Here is a 20,960-nt window from a genome sequence, read left to right as displayed (position 1 = left end):
CGGAAGAGAAGGAGGAGATCGGAGTAGGAGTATAGACAACGACGACGACGGCGGCGGTGGCGGCGTCACCGCACGCGTGTACCGGGGCCTAACGAACTCGTGTGCTCGTGTGTTCTAACAACGAGCGTCGACGCCGCGTCACGCTCGCGGCGGTGTGGCCGCGCGATAACGCACACGAGAGAGGGACGCACAGTGGCGGCCGGCGACGCCGTAACACGCAGCAACGTCACGTCCCCGATGGTGAGTCTGTCAATCGGCGCCGACGTCACGCGCGCGCCGCGCCACGCTGCGCCACGCCGCGCCACGCCGCGCCGCGCGTCACGCCGAGTAAACGCGCTCTCCGCTCTGCTCCTTTACGCTCGAGAATCGAGATGAACAGCGGCGACGACAAAGACGGCGATGATTTTGCTCATCAAATTTTGCAATCGAATTTTCGAAAGGTCACGCGTGGACTTTCATTTCTTATTTCGCGAGGTCATCGTCCTCTCTTTTTCTCCCACTTTTATCACGAGTTTATTTCTGTTTTTTTTTTTTCATTTTGTTATCTACTGTTTTCTTATCCCATTGGTGTTTCTCCGTGTCACGCGCGCCTTGTTTATTTCATAGCCTTGATGTGTCCATTCGTTTTCCGTCTCCTTTTTGTTCGAGGCGACGCGACGGAAGACGAAAATCGTGACGCGAATGCGGAGCACGCAGTATGAGAAACGACTCTATTCGTTCGAGAAATTCCTTCTTCGATAACAAGGATCTTATGCATTTCTTCACGCACGATTTAGCGTTTTCGATGACGTGGAAGTCACACCTGTCCAGGTCTCGTTGAAAAAACGAAATTTGCGGAGATCGAAATTTATGTTGATAATTAGTCAATGATCTGTCGCAGCTCAATTTTCAGTAATTTCCAGATTAATCAATAGACGGTTGTGGCGAAAGAAGTAAAATTGGATATCGAACTCAGGCGACGGATTTTACGCTGATATTATGCAATCGGGTGTAATATCTTAGTATTATACGCGTTCATAAAACGGATTTATTTGATATGTGAGATTTCTTCTTGCAATCTAAACGTAGATTTTTTTGCATACATTTCTTTATTCATTCAGTCTGAGCACATCTTGCAATCTACGTTCTTTGTTTTAGAACGCAACACTCTTTTTTCTCTCTTTCTATTTCCTGCAATTATTCCTCTTTTCTAAATTATTGATTATCCATACCCTCTCTTACACCAAATTATATTCACTCGTCTTCATTGTATCCTCCTTCATCGACACAAAATTCCCTAGAAATTAATAGAATTCCCTGCACAGTTGAATTTTTATGTCACATTTTGTTATTCTTCAAATACATTACTCAATCCTTGGCTCGAAGTTAGTAATCGATCGGAATTCTCGGAGTTCTCACGCGACTTCTATATACCGGCCATTTGTAATACAACTATGACATTTACATTGTAATCGTTAGATCAGTGATTTCAAGAGCGCACGTGTTCTTCGCGGAATATGCTAGATTGATAATTAATTTTTTAACTATAAAATTAACAATTGCCTGCATCACTTACGAGGATCCAATATATTTTGAAAAGTCAAGTTAAGAGAATCACTGCATTAAAAATTTTTTTAGTATTACGTAAATATATAATACTGTGTTTTTAGTATTATATAAATATAAGGTTTCAGAGATTTAACAAATTTTCTTTCATTTTCGAGTCACAGTTTTACGAATCTAAGCGCTCGATTTCCTTAATTAAAAGTCGAGAGACAAATTTAATATACGTACCTGTCATACCTGTGCCGTTTTGGAATACTGCCAACTTAACAATTAATAATGCAGGCAACATTAATTGTCAGCAACATTAATAGTAATTTACATTGCTATGTTAAATCGATCTCTCAACAAAATATTTAAGTCTCCAAATCGGAACAAAAATACAAAAAAATTTTTTAATAAAAGTCAGGGAAAATCATGAAATCTGGAAATTAGGGAAAATTTCTTATGGAATGTTAGAATAAAAAATTTATGATAATCCCGGATCTGTATCGAATTTTTTAAATCTGTAATCTGTGTCTAATTTTTTAGATGTTTTAGCAAATCATTCTTTCCGTATGAAATTATTAATTAAGTTAAGAATAATGATTTTGACGTGTTTAATGGTGGGGAAACGTTTTTCTCTTTTAACCGGTTATAAAATTTATTGATCTCTCTGCGTAACAAATCGATTCGAGGTTGATCAAAGCTATAGATATATAAAGGACAGCTCAAGATGAAAGATAGCTCCAGGTAGGAAGTCTTCCCTGTAATGCTTCTCGAATAGCCCTTTCTCTTGCCGATGTCATCATACTAGTCGTCGAAAGGGCAAAGTCGATTGTATACATGATTGAGAAATCACAAGGGAAACCTTCTCCGATCCATTTTCAAGCGTCGATCAGAAATCTGTCTTGTGGGCGCGATTGCTTGATTACTTACTGTACAAGAGTTGAATTACGTCAGTGTAATACATGTCGAGACCGAGTAGAGTTGGATGCACGAGATACTTTTGGAGTGTCGCCTAGTCGAAATTGATCAATTTCCCCGAGTTGTTACGGAATAGCCCAGATATCCTTGTATCACCGTTAAATGACACTCGATTTGTCGGAATATTTGTCAGTGTCCTATTTCAAATGCGATTATGTAAAATTATATGAATAAACGTTCCCGTAATGACATTCGAAAATTGCAAAGCGAAAGTAAATACTTGGAAATATCAAAGCGAATCAATTGACATCCGATATATCTGGATTTTATCATTAGCATCAACCTGCATAATCAGGAATTATTTTTCAGTTGTAATAAATCGACAAGTAAATTAGAGCGCAAAATAACGTGGATAAATTAAAATGATTTTTTTAAGTTGTGGTCACATAAATAAATTAGTATATTTATAGCCTTCTTTACTTTATTCGTGCTTGTTTGTACAATGTAGTTTAGGCCGCTTTCCTTATAGAGAATACACTTGACGTCGTTCGAACCCTTTTTAGCATTCAATGAATAACAAAGATAGAACGATATTTGTGTCGCCTAAAACGAAAGTCTTAATTTTAATCTTGGTTCCACTAACTCTTCATCTTTTACCTCGTCTTTTTCTAGTTCTAAAAATTAGAAAAAGATGAAGAGCAAGTTAAATCGAGAGTAAAGTTAATCTACATTAGTAGAAAAGTATATAAGATATAAATTTAAAAAAATTCTACGTAAAAAACGTAGCTCGTAAACGTTGCTCAATGTTTTGCAGAGATCGCGTGACAAGTCGAGAACGTTGTTTGTGTTCGCCTGCTCTTATGCGACTCATGTAACTTGCTGGAATTCTTATCTTGACTTCTTCGTTGTTTTCTCAACAACGTTAACAACTAAACGTAAATATGTAAAGGATGCGTTTACGAAAAATTTAATCGATAAAACTAGCTATGTTCGGGAAACATTCTCCACATTCTCCGCCGGTGACGGCGATCAATAACATTCTCGGCGTTCTTTGTGCTCCATTTTTCCGAGATTGGACCTTTTATTATCTCAAGTAAGTTTCCTTGTCCCTCGTTTGTCCCACAGCATCGATCGACTCGTGAAGATGTGGATAATAATAAAGACATCGAGACGTCAAAGATGAAAAATCGATCTCTCTGGATTATATTTTGATGACATATCATAATTATCTGCCTGTCTACTGTTATCATCTGTAATTGAGGATGAAGTTCTTTTGCGACTTTATCTTTCATGACAGGTTATCCGTGAATATAAAATCTAGAAAGATGATACAACTAATATAGTCGCTTACGAGAATAACGTTATTATATAAAGTCAAAACTCGTTTTCCGTTCCGTAAAAGATTTTGATGTAGACTTTTTTGTTTTGCGCAGAAAGATCGAGGATTGATTGAAGGTTCGGCACGCAATGACGGATTATATCGATTCAATAAAGACGACTATTATTATCCGATCGAATTCCATGTATATTCGTAGAATATTACTTGCTACTGTGACATTATGTCATCTCGTTGAGTATGTGAGTGTCAGGGTCGAACTTGACATCACGGTAAGCTAAAGACAGTAAAGAAAAAAGTACATTCTTCAATAATTAACAGCGAAGGCTACTAAAAGACATACAACAGTTTTGGATATTTATTTTAATAATTAATTTAGTAATTATTTGTTCTCATCTTCATGATTATACCTGATATTGTTGAAACTATTCTTTTTAGGCATGTAAGATTAGATTTAGAAAATTGTTTTAATATTTTTAACTTGTAACTGAAATATACTGAAATATACTCAGAGTCCTGGTTTTTATAATTTTTAAATTGTAATTATTTGCAATAATTTTGTTTCACAATCTTATTTTTCACAGTTTTAAACTTGAAAAATTCTTTAAAAAATAAAACTGATAACAAAAATTCTAGTAGATCCTAAGAATCCATATCGTTCCCTTATTTAAGAAATGACAATTTTAAAAAATGTGATTTTCGGATTATTATTATCAGTTTTGATGATCAAAGTTTAAAAACGAAGTTTTATTTTTAATCTAACTTCATCTGATCTGATAAATATAAGTTCTTGATGATATTTCGAGTTATGTTATTTTTTTTATGAATTATCTTGACTTTTTTTATTATAATTTTAAGATATCAAAGTAATCGTCAACGACTTAAAAAGAGTTTTTTAAGGCTTGTAAAATGAAAATGACAAAATGACATTTGATCATGTTTTTAAGAGTGTATTATTTTTGCCGATATTGTTTAATTAATCATTAATTTTTTGTTAATTAAAAAAAATTTTTCTTTTTTCTGAAAAACTTAATTTTTTTTAGTATTACTTTTAAAATGAGGGAATGATATGTTTTTTTAATACAAAAAAAGGTGTATATCCCTGTTCCGAGTTCGTTATTCACGTTTTTCACTTCCAATTCGCCATAATTATGTCTGATATTGTATGTACCTTGAAAGTCTTCCCTTTGGGCATCACATCGTATTGAATTTTGAAGCGAAATCTTGTTGCGAAAAATTCTTATTAGCCCGCTTCAGATACTTGCATCTGCCAATTAAAGTTGTGCAATTTTAGATATAATACGCCAGAGACGCTTGCCACGTCAGTGACTACGTCATTTACGTGGATAACGATGCTGTATTAACGATTGTAGACGATGATTTTATTTTTCGCCCACGCACTACGATTAAGTATCCAATTAGTATCTCTATTGCGCAATTTTACATATGCAACTCGTAAATAAAGGGCCGATTTACCAATTATCTATACTGCTCTCTTTACAGTGGCGGCACTTTAGGAACTTTGTTCTCCCGTTGCGATGAAAATACATATATCATGCGAAGCACCCACCTGACCTGCTAAAAATAGCACGAATATCCGCGTCTTCTCCGCGTTTCGTTCAAATAAAGAACAATTATTTTATAAATGCTGATAAATGAAGAAGAAATAAAATTACAGAGAAATATGAATGTTACGATAGCTTCCGTGTATGATCGACGATAAAATACATCTAATTATAAAATGTTTGTCCTCAAGAGATGTCATAATGTTAATCCATCATTAACTATGTTGAATAGAAATGACGTCAGAAAAGGAACGAGGAGCTACGTGCAACCTCTTACGTATACTTTGATAGATAAATCCATCTCTTGATAAGAAAAATTTTGTAAGAAGACATCTCAAGAGTATTAATTTTTAACTTGTGAATAATTAATTATAAGCGCAAAGAAATGCATTTATTCCGACGTGAAGAAAAAAAATTATTGCTTGACTTTGTTTTCGTTTGATGTCGCTTTTGACGTCATGATCCGATATATAGTTGTCGAGTGACGTGTTAGACCTTAATATTCCTAAAAGACGGTCCTCTGTCCCTGATCGAAAGCGGATCTCAATTTGGTCCTACATCGTCGAATAAATGACGTGCAATATCGATGAGGTTGCTGCACACGGTGACGTGCAATCCTTCTAGCTGAATTCTAGCTGATCAACAGATCGTTTTATTTCTAGTTTTTGCGATACGCATATCTCCCAATCTTTTCTACACAAAAATAATTCACAATCATTTTGCTAAAGTATTAAAAAATTTTGTTACATATAGTTACAGAATATAGTTTGAGAATAATTTTATTGGACCATCAAAAATAATTACGTAGGAATCTCAAGCAATGCTGTAAAAAGTTTTAATATTCTAGTAATCAGTTCTTACATAATTATTTTGATGGTGCAAAATTATTTTTAGATCTGTATTTAGAAAAATTTTTAGATATTTCAGCAAAACCATTCTTTCAATGTAGATATTATTGGAGCATTTGTGAAGACTAGTATGATCTAAATTTCCAATCTGATTTCAAATAATGTGGTAAAAATAAAATTTACCTCAGAGATATTCGGAGAAAAATTTCAGATATTTGAAAATTTTCAAGCGAATTTTTCAAAGCCGTATCTTTTACAAATAAAAAAGAGCGTGTTCCCTTTAATTTTTCTATTATAATTTTTCTATATATAATTTATTTTATCGATGAAAACAATAAAATTATATTTATTTATACAATATTTCCTCATGTTTTGCACTTATTAGCCTATTAAAATATTATTTAGAATAAATTTGGTGTAGTCATTTATTTTTTTGTGAAACAATTTTAGACTATTGATATTTTTTTTTTCTTGAAATTTAAAGTTCAGAGTAATTTTGGCATAAGTATTCATACAGAAATAATCATGTAAGATCTATTGAAGTGGTGAAGCGAGACTTCGTATAAATAGACGTATTTTTGTGTGTGTTGCTGTATTATTTATAATTTTAAATAACGGAAGTATTATCGCGTCTCTAGTTATATAAGCAAAGTTTGTTACAATGTCGAAGCGGAACGTTAATTTGCGTTAGAGATTTTTCCTTGTGATATGTGAATTTTTTATATATATAGTTTTCCTTTAATATTCGTCTATTTTATTGAATATAGGTGAATGCATATTTGTACTTTCGGTTTTTTGATTAATACACATTTTAATCTGCAGAAATGTGTATCTTGTATTAAGCTATGAATATTGCATTTTTTTTTGCGCAAAACATTCAAGATTATTTTTTGCCTTTACTTTCTTTTCCAACATTTTAAAAATATATGGAAATAGCGGTTGTTTTGTTGAAATATCTAAAAATTTAGGTAGATACAGATCTGCAAATAATTTTATAGGACTATAAAAAAACATTATGTAAGATACTCGAGTTCAATAATGCCTCAAAAAATTTTAATATTCTAATACCTAATTATTTTGAAGGACTAACAAAATTATTTTTAGATTTGTATCTAGCTAAATTTTTTAATACTTCAAAACTATTCTTTCTATATACGGACATTTATCTCAGGGATATCATAGAGTTGTGTTTTTGACAGGTTATTGATCGCTCTACTATGACAGAATGGTTTTGCTGAAATATCTAAAAAAATTTAGCTGTAGATATGGATCTAAAAATAATTTTTTTTGGATCAAAATAATTATGTAGGACGTTCAAACTTGTTGTTGGAATGTCAAAACTTTTTGCTCATCATGTTTGAGATCTTATGTAATTATTTTGATTTTGCCCAACAACATGTTTTTTAAATCTATATCTCTCTAGCTAAATTTGTGAACATTTCAGAAAAACTTTCTTTCTCTTATTATTTAACAGATACAAAATTAAAATTAAAGTGTTTAAACATTAGAAAACTATAATTTAAAAAATTCCTCCGTAAAATTTGTAACAAAATGCAATGCCAAGGAAATTTTTTTTAAATTGAACATTGTATAGCGAGACTCTCGAAGTAATAATCTTTTTTTTTATATAACTGTTTCTCGTTCTTCACGATAGGGAAAACTTTTATGGTTTCGAACGTTTAAAAAAATTTTCAAGTTGAGACGTCGAAAAATCTCTTTGAGGAAATTCGCTGGAGACGAAGATCGAAGAAGTGATTATCTTATCGTTCGTTGTCTTCTGGAGTTGTCAAGTCGTTATCTTAATGAACTTATTTAGCTCTTTTGTTTATGTTATTCAATTTTTTTCTGTCACGAATCTCCGGGATTGCGTTTGCGGCATTTCCAGGTTCGACATTGTAAATAGTTTTATCATGTGCAACCGGGAGCTTTGGGTAGGTGTATGAATCATGAATGAATATAAAGCACCTACGTGATTGTGTATACGTACGTGCCGTATTATATTCTCTCAACATATGTTGTTTTACGACTGATATTATCTTCCAAGGTTGGACGCGCAGTTTACGGAAATGCATTCCATGTTTTCGCGGGATTAAATCTGCGACGTGAAGATACATATGTGTATGTGAACTCTAAAATTTAAAAATCAAGCCCGAAAAACCTAATCGAATATTCTCATCGAATATTTACATCATAATTCGGGCAAAATACCATTCTCCTTTGTTTTTCAATAAATTTAATTAAACATAAATATTTAATTAATAATTGAGAGATATTTATATATCGTGTGTATTTTTTATATATAAATCTATCTGTGGAAACATTCTATTCCTCGTAAAACCGCTTAATTTCTCTGATTCTACATGATGATTTGCATTTAATTACGATTTATTAGTTATTTTCGTAATCCATCATTGGCTATCGTCATAGTCTATTATTTCGCAGTCTATTATTTTGTATAGTCTATCATTGAAATATCATTTTTTGCAATAGTGTTAAATATGAATACATTAAATTCATGAAAACGATACACTGTGATATAAAATCTTGATTTTGTCTATTCTGTATTACGATTTGTATTAGTAAATTCATTGCGATTTATTCGTGATATATTATATAATCACTTTTGTAGATTATTGTTGGCAGCAGAAAGAATGGCAAAAAATTCAAAACGTATCTACATCGATTAAAATTATTTTATACAATTAATAAAAATTCTTAATCTCATCTGAATAGTTATCAGTCTGCTTCATTTTGGAGTTCTTTGTGGCGAATATGTTTAAATATATTCTATAAATATTCTGTTTCTATATATATTTATTTTATACATCGAATTATTAATTTTTAATTTGTTTTTTAAAAAGTACTTTTTATATTTTCGATTAGATGACCTTCAGAAACAAGTTTTTGTCGTCTTCAGAAAAATTCGCGCAGTTGAAGTTGCATCGTTGAAGTTGCAGTGGATCGTGATTTCCGGGATGTACCTTTTGTTCTCGCATAGAAAAGAACGGACAAAGAATTTTCCCACAGGTTATGCGTATCTTGGCACATTTGCAAGCCGAACTCGCGACGTTGCGTTTGTCTGATTCGTCCAGGTTTCCGACACGTCGTGTAGATTTTCAATGATAGGAGTGGTTTGTAATACGATGAAAACGATTAGGTGAAGCTGCACAAAGTACTGCCCGACGACGGCGGCGGCAGTTCCTCGCGGCAGCGACTGTTCCTCGCCGCGACGGCAGATTGCCTCGCTACTTCCGGCTATGCGTCGCGCAAGGGATATCGAAAGAAGCTTACACGTGCAAAAGGTATCGTTTACTGATCTCGTGCTCGTAACATATCAACTAATCCAATCAAATCATCTGAACTAACCCAACTAATTTGACTAATTTTTCTTGGCCTTCGCGAGTCATTTTGCGACGTAGAACACTCTACAAGTTCCGGAAACGATTCAACAGCGGAATCGACTTACCTTGGAGACTGACAAATGAATCTAATTGAATCGGTAGCGTGATTTAACTCGGGAATAGTCACTGACGTTTTTTATCTAAACAATCTCATCGGGAGTGTTTTTATATTCCAATTAGAATGATTATTATTAATAATATATTGTATATTATTGATTGTTTTTCTATTTATTTGTATTTAATTTTTTTATTCGTATTTGAGAACATTATGGATATGGATTTAATCACAATTTTCTGAAAAAAGTAAATAGAAATCAAACAACCATTAAATAGTATTGGGTCATTTAAAAAGTATCCGCGGTTTTTTCATTAAAAAATTGAACAAAAAACCGCGGATACTTTTTAAATGACCTAATATTATGACAGTATATATTTATTTAAAAAAAAAATAAAGATTTTAAGTAATATGACGCTTTTTTGCGAGTTTTTGATAGAATTGCGTATTTGGAGGTCATAAAGAATAGTTATTAAAAAAGAAAGAAAATGTGTTAAAAATATTTGTACGAAATAATATTTTACAACAATTCACATTTTTTCGCCGCTGGGAGTTCCAAAAACGTTCCAGATGACTATTCCCAGGTGACTATTAAAGATATATTACACTCATTTTACAAATGCATTAATATTTATATACTTTAAATAAACTACACATAAAAATATTATGTCAATAATATTCTCTTTTTATTGAATAATACGTTTTTATAGTTTATTTTATTTGTTATTATTTTTAATTTAAAAAAATTTTTGTCTTTAAGTATTTGAAATGATTTATATACAATTTTATTGCAGAGATTATTCTGTAAATGAACAAATAAATAAATATTATTTATTTACAGACTAATCTGTGCCTCGTAATGAAACTTTACATAAATCATTTTGAATATCTAAAACTTAATATAAGAAATTAAGATTTTTGTTATTATTTTATAATACATTTCCATGCATTTCCATGCATTTTTAAAGCATAGATAAAAATAATATTGCTTTTTATTGAAATAATTTTTAATCTAGATTTTGAACCGTCGTTAAATTTTTTTAATTATTTTTAAATGCGATGTAGAACAATCTGTATTTCATTATTTTGAAAGCATGAATGATCATTGTTAAGAAACAACATTAAACGAGACGCAATACACCCAGTAAGCTGCCAACTATACACGTATCAACGAATGCTCGATGTACAAACACGATGTGTGTTTAATTATTTGGAAATGGTATACAAATAAGCTGGATAATAACGCACGATACATTCGTGTTGGAATTATCTTCCGCAACACGCTCGGTGTTTGCGCCAACATAATAATAATCTTTATCTGTAGAGCAAATTAAAATAGCGAAAACGAGATGCAGTGAGTTTCGAGATAAAACGAAAGCCCGCGATGACAATTTTATCGATTTTCATCCGCGATGCGATGTATCTACATTATTTACTTCGCGAAATTTCTGTTTCGTCATGCGCATTCTCAAAGACGTGCTGTACATGTTTTAATCACAGTCGCTGTATCTAGCCGAGTTGTAGCGCGTTCTCCCAAACAATTAACTTGATCTTCGTGAATTGGCTACATTTTCGTATCGATCAGCAACTTTGCGAAGCTCATTTTGCTTCACCTTATCGTTATATAATATACCACCTTTATTATTCAAAATACGTCACAAACAGCATGCTGAAGTAATGGGTGAAGATAAGAGTAAACTAAAATGCATGTTGCAGCTCGAGAAAAGCGGTTAACAACGTTGTTAATCCGCTTATATGCTCACATTTTTCGTAAATGTAGCAAGCAGATTTTATTTAAATTCTCTTCGCAGTTTGTGGTTACTAGCACGGAAAGACTTTGCACTGGAAAACGTACTTGATCGCCTGTATCGAAACATTCCGCATATCAATGATATAAATTATGTGCTTAAAGTATTAAAGTATGTATTTCATTATGTATCACATATATAACGTGAAAATTAATGCAACTATAATTCTGTACTGTTCGAAATGTTTTTATTTAATCTCCGAAGCTGATGATGAGTCTATTGGATCCACTCAATTATAAATCTCTTCTAAAATGTTAAACGATTCAATTTTCTTTATCTTATATCTGTAAATTTGGATTATTTTCATTAACATATACTTTCCTTTTTATACGAGTCACATGCCATTTTGATTCCTTGAAATTAATTAGGTTCTTTTAATTAGCACACAATGATTGCTAAAAGTTTTCGTAATTAGTAATTTTATTTTATGGATTCCCCAGATAAAGAATTTTTATAAATAAGGATTTAATATACAATAAGTATTTAATATATTCTAGTATTTAAAAGTTGTATTTTTAAGTTATTTATACCAAAAATTTAATGTTTATTTATAAATTGAAAAACAGATTGACGTAAACATTATCGCAAAATTATATTAGGTGTTGGAATTAATTCGTAGCGTTTTACAAGTGATGGGAAGTACTTTCATTAATGTATTTTTTAATGCTCATGTGAAATAAATAACATTCTTTCATTAAAAAACGCTACGAATTAATTCCAACACCTAATATGTTGGCTAGAAACTTGTAACACTGTAAATTAAATGGATTTTACAGACTCAACGTTAGTAACGGTGGTACAGATTTTGGCGTTAGCTTCGAAAGGTTAAGGCAAAAGACACGTCAATATTTATATCTTTAAATACATATAGTATCTCAGAATTATTGCTTTCTCCTTCATTTAAAAACCTTCGACGGATTTGAAAATAATTGCTCGAAATATTAAATAATTGTTCCTGCCATATAAACTTACAAATTTCCAAATATCTTTAAATATCAAGCTCTTAAAGCGCGCTAACAAACATTTTATTCTCCAATTAATTTCGAATAAATTTCAACAAAATCCTCATGGTAAAATTTATCAAAAGTTTTAATATTGAAAAAAATGATAAAATAGATGATGTTTGATACAAATTTCCGTAAAAAAAAATCGTTTATGAGGTAATCGACATTCATGAACGAAAGTAAGCGATAGACGCCGGTATCTCGGACTCTTCCTCCATCGATTTTTTTTTTCAAGGCGGTAGTTTCGCGCAACGTACGTCACGATCTTCGTGAGTCACGATCGATGATGATTATCGCGAGGTACATGATTCCGGAATCTTGTAGATATGGGACACGAATCGTACAAACCTCTCGAAGCGGCTGATAATGTTTTCGATGGCCGTTCGGCGCACCGCGCCGGCTTGTGAAGGTGACTTTAGATTAGTTGCTCGTCGTCTCGGCTGTATATAGACTCGTCACTCTTTAGCAAAAAAATCTTTCAGATCGCCGGTGAGGCATCTATGTAGGTGAGTCAGGAGAACCAGTTCGCAACTCCGCGAAATGAAGAGTCTCGCAACGCAGTCACGTTCAGCGATATCGATTTTTTCATAAAAGCTTTTTATTTAACATAGTGAGAATTTTAATATGTTATTCGATCTTGACATAATTTCGATATTGCCTGAAATTTATCTTGTATTTTTTATATTTTTTTAGAGTGGAATCTCACTATAAAGAGTGAAAATTGAGCCAGTATTGAAAAAGCAATTTTTATTCAATTTTCACTACGAATGCATTGAATCATTTGATTGACCCATCGGAAAAAAATTTTAGGAATGGACCAATCAGAGAATGCTTCAAAATATTTATGGTATCCTAGTATGTATATATTTGTACAGCGCAGGTTATAAAGTTCGTGAAAACAGAATTAATATCGGGAATTCTCCCTCGAAGCAACGAGGAGATAAATTGTTAGTTTTGTGATAAACATTGTAACTACAATTGGGATCTAACGAGTGTATGTTTTAATTGTTTTAATACCGAGTTAAAGCATAGAGATGCTGCAATATATCTCTCATTGTTCAGCGTGTACAATACGCGTAAAAAGGCCTCTATTTTCGAAGCGCGCAATACTGTGCTCTCTTACGATCGATTTCGCGTGTACTTGTGCCGTAAAATGCGAAGTATAATTAAAATGCCGATGTAATTATCGAGTTAGACTATTGTCGTGACATAGATATGAACTATATGTACAATACAACAAAAAATGTGATGATGCTAAATTAGATGTGGCGCTTTCAGTGCGCATATATCATGTTTGCTCGAACTTTTACTGAAATAATAATTTATGTAATTATTGATATAAGTTGTGGTGCTTGTAAAGGCGATCTTTGTATCCTTATAGTTTTTATAAACCTCCTAGTTTTTATTACCTCCAAAGCTAACAGTGAGTCTATTGAACACATTCAATTATATTCTTTATGTTGCATCTGCAAATTTGAATTATTGTCATAAAATAAACTTAGTATGTACACATACACACACATTCGAGTTACGTCATTTTGGCTTATTGAAATACTTTTCAATACCTATTACAAATTAAATGGATTTCATAGACTCAGTGTCAGTAATTGTGTTATAGATTTTGACATCCATTTCCAGAGGATTAATTATTCGAAGGCTAAAATTTGTTCAATACGACCGATAATGAAATCAAGCCCTACAATTAATTAAGAAATTATATATCTTTAATTAACTGCATGCCTTTATATTTCAACGTAGATATTTATATTCCTGTAATGTATCAGGGAATATATAGTCGAATGCTTATGCTATACCCATTGCTATAAATCTTAGCTGTCTTTAATATTATATTTCAAGGCTTTTGAAAGCTGCAAGCTGCTATATTCTGCGAAATTTAATTAATAATTTTAGGTCACTGAAACTTAATTAGCAACTTTATTAATTCTCTATCCGCAACATTGATACATGACACCGTTAGCTATCTTGCTTCTTTCTTTTCGTTTTTATTGAATGTTATTTACAATTTCTTGATTAAATATCGATTAAATATATCACAAATATCTTTATCTTCTTCCAATTAAAGTATAACTACATATTAATGAAGAGACAAATAATAGTATTAAAAATTAAGTAGTATTTAAAATTACAATCACGTTTATCTAAGTGACGTAAGACAATAGATTGAATATGTAAAGAATGTATAGAATGTAAAGAACTCCGCAATAATTATACGGAAAATTAAATCCCGATAAAATGAATTAGTTTTCACATATGACGTAGCTTATAATGTGACGAACAAAAGATATCCTAGACATGAGGCTATAACATGTTTTATTCACTATAACGCTAGATTGTATGAAAATTGATTCATTTAACCGGGACCCGATTTTCCATATAATTAATGCAGAGTCCTTTTGTATTAAAATATAATCGATAAAAAGCTATAGAATAAAATCGATCGAATGAAGCTTTATCGAAGATTTCGAATAGCAGCAGATTTATTTATTGCTAAATCAAAGAATTGCGGGGTAACGTTTGAAACGCGCGAATTATGGAGCGTCGAGCACAAACACAGGATTTGGCGTATCTTTGCAGTACTGAGGATGCTGACGCCGAGGAGAGCGGAGGTAGGCCCCGAGGAAATCGGGGACGGGCCCGGTGACAAGGGTACGAGCAGCGCGACGAGCGGCTCGGTCACACCAGGTGGTTCCTACGAGAACGGCGACAACTCGAAGGAGTTCCTGTCGACCGGAAGGACAGGGAGAAGGAATGCATTACCGAATATCCTTGGTCGACACGCCGAGACTGGCCTTTCTGATTTATCAGATCGTTTCGAGGAACTGTCCACTCACACAGGTATCAAGTCAACTATATTCTTTCATCATTTATGGCTTCGAAGGAATTGTAAATAATAAGTAGCGGATAAAAAAAATATTTTTTGCTTGTCTTGTGTCTGGCCCGGGCATTATCCACTGATTTATCGCACAAAAAGAATAATCAAAAAATAATTTTATTTAATCATCAAAATAATTATGTAAGAAACTTAAATAGATCAATATCGCAAAAGAGTTTGACATTTCAGCAACCAGTTTATGAATATCTTAAATAATTATTTTGATAGTCTAACAAAATTATTTTCAAATCTGTATCTATGTATGAAATAAACGCTGAAACGCCTAAAAGTGTAGCTAAATATAAAAAAAATAATTTTATTTTTAGGCTGAAGCATAATAAGCAATGCTGTAAAAAAGGTTTAACATGCTGACGATCAGTTTGAACGTTCTACGTAATTTATTTTGAACTAACAAAATTATTTTTAGATCTGCATCTAATTAAATTTTTGATACTTTAACAAAAACGATTCTTTCCGCATGTAGATAAATTTTTAGATATTTCAGTAAAAAACAGTTTTTACAAGCAGAGTATTAGAAAACAAAGCTTGGCATTTTTCCTGGAAAAAGAAATGTTATTTTTTGCTCTTTTCGGTGTTATAATGGCCATGCAATGTTATCCTTTTGAAAGGGAACCCGGATTGCTTAAGGCCTCATGTGTTGCAGATCATTCTACCAAAAGCGGGCAGGATCCGAATATACCAAGCACCTCGAAACAGCACGGCTGACATGCCCGTGAGGCTTCGTAGCGGATCTTGCTGTCGCGACACACTGAGCCTTCCCATCACCGATGACGATGACGATGAGGACGCACTAGAAGCATGTATCGTTTCTGTGAACAAAATCCTCGAACACTCTTTGACTCACTTACTAACTGTTACTAACGCGATAAAATATATCGATAGTACGACTGACACGCATAAACGACGAATCGAACACAACGTTTTGTCATGTCTGCTAGGGAATGTTAGAAAATAAAAATACGGGAAATTGACAGAGTCAATTGACAGTTTGGACTCAAAACGAATCGAGGGAAAATTGAAGGTTTCAATTCAAGAAATCGTATATAAAATTGTAAATTGTAAGATTTGCTCTCAACTTTGCAGGTATATCTTACAAATTATGGATTTAACTTGTTTGTATGTACAATGAATTTTTCGAATAGCTCTCAAAGAAAACCAATGATTTTTTTACCATTAAAGTAAGATCGACTCGCGACTTGAATAAAGAAATATCAGCAGTTTTGCCAGAAAAAGTCCAATAGCTTTCGTGAAATGTTGGAATCATGGAATCATGCATGTTTCAGGTTAAAAATGAGATATGCTTTAACTCATTATCGATGAAAAACGAAAACAGATAAATAAATGCCGAATTTATAAATTGTAATTTTATTTCTTTTTCTTTTATTATTACTTATGATGTATTGTTACTTATATTGAAACATGAATCAAAAAGTTAAATTTGAGAAGTGTTTTTTAGCATTTTCCAAATGTTAAATTAATTGACTATTTATGACATTTCCGTTAGAATTGGCATATTCCATATTCAAACTGGCAAAGTACATATTGAAGCAGTTAAATTTACTAAATGTGATGTGATATTTGGCTCGACTCTAGCTTTGTTAATAACGCTGTTTTAAAAAGGTTATGTATGCATGTGCGCGTATGTGTGTGCGATATGTGGGTGTGGGCGATATGTATTTTTAATAAAATTTCTACAAAAGCCCTTTTTATTTTATATTATGCGACTATCAATTAAAATATTACGAAAAAGGAGCCAATGAAAAACGTGCCATCAAGAAAAACTCGTTAAGATCAATTTAGAATTTTCCACTTTTTGTGCTGTTGTTAAATTTTACAAGTTCCCTATGTGCATAGGAAAACTAATTGTACGCTTTTAATATCCAAGAACGGCATTGATATTAATGTACAGTGTATCCGTGATAAAAATACGAGTATTATTTAAATTATATATCGTAGAATTACTCCAGCCTTTTCAAAATTGCGTATTTTTACAAAATGCGTAAATTTACGCTTTGTGACAACGCTGCGACATAATGTAAAGGAGTATATCTTATATCTTGTTAAATCCCAAATCCTTAACTTTAGCCCGCAATTTCAAATTCATTGATCAATTTCAAATTCATTGATCAACAGGATTTAGGTTGCAGCAAACGATGGCCTCATACGAAATTTTCGCCAACGAAATGTCGACTCGAATAATCTATCTAACAATAAGTGATTCGATGCGGCCGAAATTCCACGCGCTTTCGATGAAATGCTCGTCTTTTTCCGAATAATTTTTGTTGAATTTCTGAACTCTTGGGATGAAAAATAAATTCAAGAGAAGTTTTTTCAGAGTTTTGAGTAAAGCGCGGATCAATATCTCGAGCGAAATTAACTTCAAAGTCTTTACGGCCGTAATTTCTCCTTCAAACATTTATAGTGAAATGTAAATTGCACTCGCGACGTTTAAATTACGAGCTGCAGTATCATGGCGTAATTTTATTAAACGTTGCGTTGTTTGTACCTCGCTCCGTTACTGTGCGATTATCTTTTCTCATTAACGTTTTACAGTTACGCGGCGGCAACGCGCAAAGTACTGAGATATTTGGTCTGTTTTTTTAGCTGAACTTCTTGCACCGTTTATCTTTCTTCCTTTTCTGTCTAATGCGGAGAGAAAAAGAGGAAAGATGAATGGTGCAAGCTCAGCTAAAAACAATAGACCTCTTTTAACAGCCGAAACGCGATTAGATGTTTGTACAGATGAAATCAAGCATACAATAGCGTATAATTTAATAGCATACGACAGCGGATGTGTACATACATATAAATTGCTCGAAGGCGATACAATTTACTCGATCGTGAGCTTGTCCTGGATTTTCACAAATATGCGTGTGAGCATATAGTTAGTTAAGTTAATCAATAAGATATGTTTAACGATTAATTTTGTATATAGGCACGTATCGTGTAATCGCGCACATGCTCGTATTCTCCACGTACTTTTTATGCTAAATACGAGCCGTTCGATGTTTGTCTTAAGCGTTCTTGCGTTTTTTTTTCTGCGTTGGGCAAACGAAAGTTATAGGTTTAGGAAGTTGTCGTAAAGTGTACGACGAGAATATGGATCACCCTGCGTGACATAAGTAAACATTTTGCGTGTTCCTCGGCGATCACCGAGGACATTTGTCTTTATGTATTTCGAGGGAGACAAATAAATAAGGAAACATTCGTACAGTAGCCTTGCCAACCATAATTACGACGCAAAACATTCTGGCGATAAAAATTGAATGATTTGCATCAATTACTATAAGATTAATCTAGCAACACAAATTTGCTCCCTCTATTTTGACTGTATTTCCTTTACAGAAATTTAATACTGGAAGATAGTGATTAATTACTGTTGTTTAGTGCTTTTAATACTCAAAATAAGTAATTTTCAGTATTACATTAGTCAGTATTAAATTGGATTAATTAATTATTTTGAGTATTAAAAGCAGTGTTGTTTAGTACTTTTTTTAATACTCAAAATAAGTAATTTTTAGTATTAAAGTGACTAGTATTAAACTGAATTTCTGTAAGGGTTGATTACCGCTAAATTCTCAATATTCCACGGAGACGTGTGATAAGCAACGATTGATAAATGATCTCTAATCAAATTCGTGTTGCGTTATCTAATCATTTGATGCTTGTAATTTAAGAATCGACTGCGCTTTTGTGCGACGATGGGTAAGGGAGGGGAGAGGGAGGGGGGAGTTCGAGCATCGATAACGTGTTTTTCACCGGCGTACCTGCTTTTCGTAGTCAATAATGATAATCGCGCCGACCGAAGATAACAGTCGTAAACGCATGTTTGTACGATAAAAAATACGGATTTGAACAGATCCATTCAAACGATAGCCGACGTCCGCGATTAGTATATTTCGACGCAAATGATTCTGAGCATGTCGACGATCACGGGGCGCGATAACGCGTAATCGCGCCCACGCAATCGCGCCTCCGCTAATACACCGGTCTAAGATATACCGCTGCAATTATTATTAAAAAATAATAGGATCGATCGCGGCGCGCGGAGCAGCGGTCAAATATTCCCCATGGCCTTTGTGCGTGAGCGCAGTAGGTATTTCCTGTGAGGGAAATTCAACTCGTACGCGTGCGGAGAAGATCGATTGTAAAATGATGTATGTTACTTTTACCCGTGGGAACACAATACATTTTGATTCGTAAATATTCGTAAACTCCTTATGTCGCAACCTGACCATCTCCCTGTTCCTATAAGGTATCTCGAGATTGCGTACTTGAGCGTTGGAATCAGCTCTTGTAATACGTCGGTGAAATTGAAATTAAAAGTGCCTTTTAGACGTCATTTGAAATCTGCATAAGAAAGACGAGAAAACAAGGCTCTCGAGTACCTACACTGTTAGATATCAAAGGAGCGATGATAATCCAATGCTTTAAATAAAAAAAAAAAAATAATATTTTTTATTTTTAATTTCCGTCTATCAAAATGTAAATCAATCCTTTCTGTTATTTCAAAGTAAATATCATCTACGTTAACGTTATCAATAAATAATGAAATTGTTTGACTCCATTGTTTTAATTAAATTAATGACATATTAAGTAGAAGCAATGGCGACCTATAAAAATAATTACAAATAATTCAAATTGAACAAAATTTAACATAATGAATCTAATACTGTATCATATTGTATCACTGTACTGTATCGTAAAAAAATTATTTTTCATAAAATTTCTTTTTACGCAGTGGAGAATTTCTTTTTACAAAGTCTGACGCAAAACCAAAGAAGAAGACAATACACCTGTGCAATACACATGTATTGCAAACACAGCACGAGTATAATTCCAAACACATTTATCTAAATTGAAATTGTGTTACGATAAATAAAGAATGTTGTTTTTGTAGCGGCAAAAAATTTCTAAAGCGAAGATAAAGGAGACAGAGAAGTTGGATAATTTTTTTCCCCAAGGTGTGTATCGGCACGATACATTTTAACGCGGTGACGATGGTCGACGTTATCGCGAATTGCTCCCTCGAACGCAACAGCTATTAAACGATGAGGTGGTCTCGCGGTAAGCGCGAATCTATCGGCTCTCACGTGCATAATTTATAAAGGGAGGATATTAAAGTAGGCCGCGGTTTGCGGGACAAACCGCAGCATGCGCTTGCATGCGGAAAGTATGCGCGCATACTGTGCTACGCACCGGGGTGACGGTGGCAGGTGGCGGAACAATGGGAAAATTCCGTTTGCACAGCTTGTCAGGAAGACGAGACCGTCCACGTGCGCATCGTCCGGGAAAATGCCCGTGAGAGGATAGAACAAAGACAGCATCGTCGCGTACTTCTGTCAGCGTACGAGAGGGGGGAGAGAGAGAGAGAGAGAAAGAGAAAATATGCCGAGTGACCCATTTCAATGATGAGAGCTCGACGTCCTCCGCAAAATGTGGCAGCAAACTATCGCCGATATGCGGTTGCTGTTTCCGCACTTTTAAATGTCGCCGCATTAAATACACTCGAAAAAAAGAAAAAGAAAGAAATAGGATCTCAGTCGCCCCAAGGAATCTGTTTTATATAAATAAAATCTTT

At 33.4% G+C, this 20,960-nt stretch overlaps 2 protein-coding genes across 2 annotated transcripts in view; both read left to right on the top strand.

Moving 5' to 3' along the window:
- Positions 1–156: 156 nt before the first annotated feature.
- Positions 157–20,960, top strand: part of LOC105150818 (gustatory receptor for sugar taste 64f) — a 31,147-nt gene continuing 10,343 nt past the window's right edge. Inside the window, exon 1 of the transcript XR_015546017.1 lies at positions 157–240. The gene's annotated coding sequence lies outside the window, so the exon portion shown is untranslated. The remainder of the gene's footprint in view (positions 241–20,960) is intronic.
- On the top strand, positions 159–19,585 carry LOC105150799 (uncharacterized). Its single transcript, XM_011064125.2, has 4 exons — positions 159–240; positions 9,355–9,499; positions 15,061–15,321; positions 16,023–19,585. The coding sequence occupies exons 1-4, from the start codon at positions 238–240 to the stop codon at positions 16,082–16,084; spliced, it is 471 nt and encodes a 156-aa protein (XP_011062427.1). The 5' UTR covers positions 159–237; the 3' UTR covers positions 16,085–19,585.

The sequence above is a fragment of the Acromyrmex echinatior genome, chromosome 8 (genome assembly GCF_024713525.1).
Source record: "Acromyrmex echinatior isolate Ae372 chromosome 8, ASM2471352v2, whole genome shotgun sequence".
NCBI classification, from domain to species: Eukaryota; Metazoa; Arthropoda; class Insecta; order Hymenoptera; family Formicidae; genus Acromyrmex; species Acromyrmex echinatior.
The sequence above is the reverse complement of the archived record's forward strand: the minus strand, read 5'-3'. Positions and strand labels throughout refer to the sequence as shown.